Here is a 7,600-nt window from a genome sequence, read left to right as displayed (position 1 = left end):
CTTTCCTTTCCTTCACCTAAAAGCCAAGGAATGAGTGGGAAGCTTTCCCTTACTTTTTTTTTAATATTAAATAAAATAATTTTTTTTATTTATAATTTTTAAATTAATATCAAACATAAAATTTAATTAAAAGCAAAAAACATTTCATTAATTAAAATAAAAATTACATTAACCCTAATATTTAAATAAGTAGAAAAATAAAAAAAAAAAAAAACGCAAAAAAAAAAAATCAAATAACCTACAACATAGAAAACATAATTAATATCCTAATTTTATTTAAACCAAAATACGTCACTCGGAATCATCATCTTCGTCATCGCCTTGATCGTCTGCATCATTCTCCCCAACGTCACTCTCGTCGTCGAAATTTTCACTCTCGACGAACATATCATAATTCTCGTCTGATTCGTCAAACAAATCATCGTGAGATAACTCGTGCGGGGGCTGAATATGAGCCCTATAAATGTGCTCCACCAAATCAGCACGAAGGGCCTGATGAATGTCGCGATTGTGTACTTCTCTTCTATTCACCCTATACTCTTGTGTACCAACGACTTCTCCTTCGACATTTGGCAAAACTTCATTTTCGTTGTATCGGCATATCGCTCTTCCTTCGTCTTCAAGAATCATATTATGTAATATGATACATGCATACATTACGTGTTGTAACCTTTTCACCTCATATGACCTTGCTCCGACCGTTAGTACTTGCCAACGTCTCTTACGTACACCAAATGCTCGCTCCACATCCTTCCTAGCTGACTCTTGCGCCTCTTTAAACTTTTTCCTTTTCGGGTCGTTAGGACATGTAAATGATTTCACAAAAACAGACAAGGGAGGATATATACCGTCAGTAAGATAGTATTCACGCTTATATGCTACCCCATTTGCTTGAAAAGGTACATCGTGTGACTTTCCAAGGTAGATATCGTTGAATACCGACGATTGGTCTAGTACATTGATGTCATTGTTTGCACCAGCTGGACCAAATAATGCATGGCATATCTAAAGATCATGTGATGCGATAGCCTCTAGAATGATCATTGGCTCTTTGTGGTCGCCTCTCATGTACTGACCACGCCATGCGTTGGGGCATAATGACAACTCCAATGCATGCAATCGATACTACCTAGCATTCCAGAGAATCCATGCTTGCCTTCATGCACCGTAATTGGTGGATATCGTTAATAGTTGGTTTGCGCAAATATCGTTGCCCATAAACCAAACAGACCGCTTTGCAGAACTTGTACACACACTCCCGCACGGTACGCTCTGACATCCTAAAATACTCGTCCCATTTGTCTGCGCCCATATCGTATGCTAGCTGACGAATTGAAGCCGTGCATTTTTGAATGGGAGAGACATATTTTTTCCCCTTGCATCCATTATCCATTGGAAATATGGAAAGCGGTCTTCCAAATTGCCAACAATACGTAAGAATAGTTTCTTCCTCACCCGGAACAGACGTAAAAACTTTACAGCGTAGATGACGTCATCTGCAAAATAATCTTATATAATGCGATCGTGTCCGGCTTGTTGATTTCTACGTTACGACGACTTTCTTAGGTTAGGTCGTGCACGTGATGTTTCGCCTAGTCGGTTTAATAGTATGCAATTGTTTTCGCCATGACGGAACGGATAAATTTAGCCTCCTCTATAGCCGTCGAATCGGATGATGAAGATGATGACATTTTGAATAATATTTTTTAGAGAGAAATATAGAGAAAAATATAGGTTATGGGTTAAAAAAATGATAGAATATTTGAGTATTTATAGGTTAAGAAAAGGGAAAGAAAAAATAATATATATATATATATATATATATATATATATATATATATATATATATATATATATATATATATATATATAGCCGTTTGGATTAAAAAAAAAAAAAAATTCGCACAACCAATGGTTAGAAGAGAAAGAGAGTAAGACTCTCTCCCTCCACCCTCTTCCCGCTACTCTTTTCCCACACCCACGGTGCGGGTGTCTTCATGCGGGAACCGTTTCCGTGGTTTCCCCGCGGTCCACTCCGTCTGGCCTTAGAAATAAAACGAGATGGTGAATTTGTGGAAATTTGGTTAAGCCGGGGGGCTCAAATTATAATCTCATATTCACAAACGAAATTGATTGTGCAAGCACTTCGCAAGTACTAGGGAGAGGATGGTGATTCACAAGATTTGATGATTTCATAAAATAATGTCTATAGAGAAACTGTTTTACTAATTTGCTATGTGAGTTTATTTTCATGAAATAATAATTTATCATTTTATAATATAAACCTATACATAGTCATTTAGTGATATATCACTTCTATTTTTTATATCTTAGTGAATAACAATAAACAATAAATTTTAATTCAAATCGAAACATACCAATAAACAATAATAAGTCATTAAGGGCATCTCCAACTCACCTCATACTTCATTTCTTCCCCCATTTATTCCCCAATTCTTCTCCAATCCTACCCTATTTTCACCTCTATTTTTAGAGATATGAATAGTATTCCCCAATATATGGGGGAATACTATTCATATCTCCAAAAATAAAGGTGAAGTTTGGTTGTCAATTTTAGTCTTTCTCATTTTTATTTATATATTTTTAGTTTATTTTATCTACTAATTATAATTTAAATGCAATGTTTAATATTTATAATATCATGTTGTATACTAATTTATATTAATTAATCATAAATATAGAGTTTAATCAGTAGAGGGGTGTATTTGACAATATATAAGTTATAAAAATGAAATATTCTAGAAATGTACTTTTTAGGGTAGTAAATGAAGTAAGGTTGGAGATGAAACACTATTTACTCCATTTATGGAGGAAAAAATGGAGATGGATTAGAGATGGTCTAAGTCGCATGATGATATTTTTTTCATGTAAAATGTGTTATATATTTAATACATATTCAATGAAAATTTATTCAACATTTTAAACTTTCTTTTTACATCGAACTTTTTTATTCGAAACATTATTATAAATCTAGTTGCAAATATATTAATTTTCATAAAATTTTGAAAGTGGTCTTTGTATTAAGATACATTTTTCTCTTAGCTAATGTATCTTGAATTTTTTAGAATAATATGAATTTTAACAGAATTAACAATTAGTTATTGAAATTTTAATTTTTTTTAGAACGGATTGCTCGAGGCTTATTAACTTAAACTTTTGCACAACTTTCCGGCTCAAAATTTTGTGAGGGGTCGGCTCGAAAAAATTTATATCTTTCATTTTGACTTTTATGGGACAGTTCCATACATTGGAATTCTTTTACTTGGATTTAGGGAATAATCAAAAATATCAAAAACTAATCATGTTTAATTAAAAGTGATATGCAAAATAAAGTAACTACAATTATTGTACTAATCTATATTTTCAATAATAAATTATACGTAGGCCATCACTACAACAAATAAACTAAAAATTTCATAAAATATTTCATTTTTTTACGAAAGAGATTCTAGATCAGTGATAAGAAGTGTTGTTCTTTCTTCTTAAAATTTGTCGATGTGTCAAAATCTTGTATGTGACATATAAAATTAAATTATATTAGATTTGTTGTTTTGACAAAAAAAATATCACATGATTTTAAGCCATGAAAAATTGTAAACAAATTTTGACGATAGGAAAATAACGGAGATAATGACATGATTGTACGAAAAATGAACACCACTAAATCTAGGGATTATCAAATGGACTCTAGGTATTTGTACCGAACAAAACCACGTATCGGGTAACCACCATACTTAAACACATAAGAAAATTATCAGCAAAACATGCTAAAGTGCATATATCGATACTCACACCCCTATGAGCTCTTTAGTCCCTTGAGGTTATTCCTCGACCCGCGTACGAATCCAGTGCTTCCAGTAGTACGAGCCCAATACTAACTTCCACATCAACTCATATTTGTCTCGAGTCGTCCCCTCAAGACCCCAAGAACTCTACCTCCTCAAATCAGTTATGGACTCACCCTACTAGTTCCTTAGAACCACAACCAAGCGTGTAACACCCCGACTCTCAGGTATAAAAATTAAAGCTTATGTTCACATTCTTAGACCTACTCGACGTGTAGAAGCGGATCAGGCCGCATGATTTTAGGATGTCTACTCGACGAGTAGGAGGACCCCAACTCGACATATAGGAGCTGGAAAATGAAACCCTAAATTCCAGGGTCTTACTGTTGGATAAGGTGTCTAAGTCCATAACTATTTCTGGTCAGTACTTGACCCGACCCGGCATGGTCCATTTGGGTTGCATGGCACCATGCAATTGGATAGACTAAATGAGAGAAATAACACTTGGAGATTATTAATATATTATAAGTTCTAATATATTAATAATATTATTTGATTAGTTTGATCAAGAATTAATTTAGAATTAATTAAGTGATCAAAAGATAACTAATTAAATATATGGGTTGATTATGTAAATCATCCATATATTGTATAGTGGACTAAGAGGCTCCATGGACTATCAAGTTGGGTTCCACCCATAGGATGCTCCATGGGAGTTACAAACCCATGGGTCATGGAAATGAAGAGTCATGACACATTAGGGTTTACATGGTGTAACCCTAGATGTGTCAACACTATATAAGAGTCTCATTCTCTACCAAAATCGGCTACACATATGAAACAAGAAGGCTAGGCCGATTTTAAGAAGTGTGTGTTCTCTCAAAAGTCTTTCCCAAGAGCATTTGGTGTTGTGTGAAGCATTTGAGGCAACACACTTGGGGTGCTAGGTTCACAAGGTTTCAAGGAACATAAGCAACAACAAGGTAAGTTATTCTATCTTTCATTCAAGTTAAAATTGTTCCTTATGTATGCTAGATAGGAATATAACCTTGGAATTCAACTTTGCATGATAATTAGACAAACATAGATCCAAGGTTATTAGGGTTGCATGTACACTTAGGAAGTGTTAGAATGCTCAAAACCCATCATTTACATCATATTTAAAGGGTCATTAGCCTCCCTCTGACTCCCTTACCATCCCCCTTGAGCTCAGAAAACCCTAATCGTGCCATCTCTCCATTTTTGTGTGTTAAGAAGCTTGGAAGGTGGATTTTGTGAAGAGAGCTTGAAGTATAAGGAGCTTGGAGCAAGGAGAAGCTTGTGGATCTAATTTCTACTTCATCTTAGCATCATCTTGAAGGTAACAAGTCATTACCTTGACTTCTCTCTAGCTAGATCTCTTCATGCAAAGTTTTAGGGCTATTTCTAGTTTGTTGTGGAGTTATTCTGGTTTTAGGCATGATTTGAAGTTGTAACTTCAGATCTCTTAGCCCCTTATAGTCATAAAGTTCTAGTCTTTAGCAAGTTATGGCCTTCTCCTTACCTAAAACCTCTTCCTTAGCTTGGTTTTGGCCTTTAAGACCTTGCATGCACATAAAGTTTACAACTTTATGTGGTAACTATTGTGACATCCCTAAAATCACGGCAAAGAAAGACCGGTTTCATTTATGCTTTTAAAATAATTTCAGAGTAAATCCATTGATTTAAAAGAGTTGCAGAATTTGTCTCCAAAACATTACATGATAAAAATAAGATTTATCAAAGCATTTCTTAAATATCCTCGTCTTTTTACTTAGTTATTTGTAACTACTTATTTGCTTAAATTCTAATTTTGGGAAGAAATTCCTTCTAAGAAGGGGATGATGTGACAACCTGAAATTTCTATTTTGTACAAACAATATCAAGTCAATAGAAGTCAGAATAGTTGTAGTAAATTTTCAGACTTTTTAGTATAAGTTTGAGTATTTTAGGATTTACAATTAAAGAGATATCAGGAGAGAGGATGCACTAGGGTTTTGTGCAACTATGTTATTCCAAAACTTCATGATATTAGAGTTCATTGCTTGAATAAAATATTTTCTGCCAAAAACCCCAGGAGTATATATATATATATATATATATATATATATATATATATATATATATATATATATATATATATATATGGTTCTTAGCAATATTCATTCATTTGTTACATTTCCAACTAGAGAAAAGCCGAATTCTCTCTCACGGATCTTTGGACTTTCGTCCCAAAATGTGAGTACTTCTATCTAGGTGTATTATAGAGCTTATTATGTGCTTAATAACCTAGAAATCATATCAAAACAACAAGATTAAAGAGTTTACGGCCCAAGAACATCTTAGACCGTAAACCCTTCCTTAAGGGACAAATGAGTGCCTAGTCCTTTCCTTTTGCAATGAAACAGGCCTAGACTCGTATCCTAATGTATGTAGGACTAGAAAACACCCAAGAACACCAAGAGTAAGGTGTTCACGGCCCAAGAAGTTCTTGGACCGTGAACTCCAAACAAAAGGGCCAAAAGTGTGCTTTAAACCCTCCATAAGCCTTGGACACTAGCCTAGATTCACTCCTAGTTAAATTAGGGACTTGAAATCACCAAAAACCGATACCCATGAGAGATTATGGCCGTAATCTCTAAGGGAATTGGTCCCAGGCCTGTGAACTCCTCAAAGGAGTTGAAAGGTTCCCTAATATCTTCCACGGACTAAGCCATCAAGTAGCAATACTTCTAAGGGACATATAAGACTTCAAAACACCAAATAAACTAAGGCTTAAGAGCTTACGGTCATAAACTCAAGGGTTTACGATCGTAAACTCCTTGTTGTTATGGTATTGGAGAGTAAACTCAAGAATGGGGTCCTTTGGAACCCTAAACCCACTAGCCTTGACCTACAACAACTTAGATGCCATCCTTAGGGCTAATAACACTGATATAAAGTGTTTAGCATGTCTAGGAGGTCTTAACATTATCAATTAGTAGTTTAAGACTAATTGGGTACATATATGTGTGATTATATGTTAACTAGGATCATAGAGTGTGTTCAGGACTTCACTTGACACCTAGCAATCCTACATCTTCAGTACATCCGTAGCACTCACTACAGGTGAGTTCATACCCCTTAATCAATGGTTTAAATGTTTTTAAATGCTTTATGGGGGGGGGGGGGAATACAAGTTGAATACTTATAGTTATTACATCAATCACATGTGATTAATAACTACAAAACCAGTGATTTTCTTACTGTTCAAACTGTTTTACAAATTCTTATACTTATCAAATACATTTACTTAAGCTCTGTTATACTTATTATAAAATGCATGTCTATGTATGTATACTTATATAAGCAATGTTTAAAAGGCTTAGGAAGGCCAACCCGCCTTATTTTCTTTTCTCCGTTGGGATGTGGTCCGGTGGGGTATCGGGTGTCTGTCCGAAGGTCGTTTAACTATTAGTTATATATCATGTGTACATATATAGTCATATAGGTTCTTCCAGTCCATTCAATACCCTTGGGTATCAAGGGTATACTTCCATGTTCATACGTACCAGTTACATCACTAGTAAGTTACCATAGGGGTAGCACAGGAGGATACAAATACTATTACTAGAACAATGAAACATACAATGAGTCGGTTCATTCATGAGTCAGTACATTACTATACATGCTAGATAGAGAGAGAACATACATTACAGCTAGCACACGCAGAACATTTCAGTACATACAGGCTAGACAAAGAAAGAGTACACTTTCAGTTAGCACATTCATTACAC

General features: G+C 34.6%; 1 protein-coding gene across 1 annotated transcript; it reads right to left on the bottom strand.

Moving 5' to 3' along the window:
- Positions 1–291: 291 nt before the first annotated feature.
- On the bottom strand, positions 292–2,443 carry LOC122194835 (uncharacterized). Its single transcript, XM_042896100.1, has 2 exons — positions 2,420–2,443; positions 292–1,005 (listed from the first exon to the last, which is right to left on the bottom strand). Exons 1-2 carry the CDS (start codon positions 2,441–2,443, stop codon positions 292–294), a joined length of 738 nt encoding a protein of 245 aa, XP_042752034.1.
- Positions 2,444–7,600: the final 5,157 nt, after the last annotated feature.

This window comes from Lactuca sativa, chromosome 1 (assembly GCF_002870075.4).
Source record: "Lactuca sativa cultivar Salinas chromosome 1, Lsat_Salinas_v11, whole genome shotgun sequence".
NCBI lineage: Eukaryota > Viridiplantae > Streptophyta > Magnoliopsida > Asterales > Asteraceae > Lactuca > Lactuca sativa.
The sequence above is the reverse complement of the archived record's forward strand: the minus strand, read 5'-3'. Positions and strand labels throughout refer to the sequence as shown.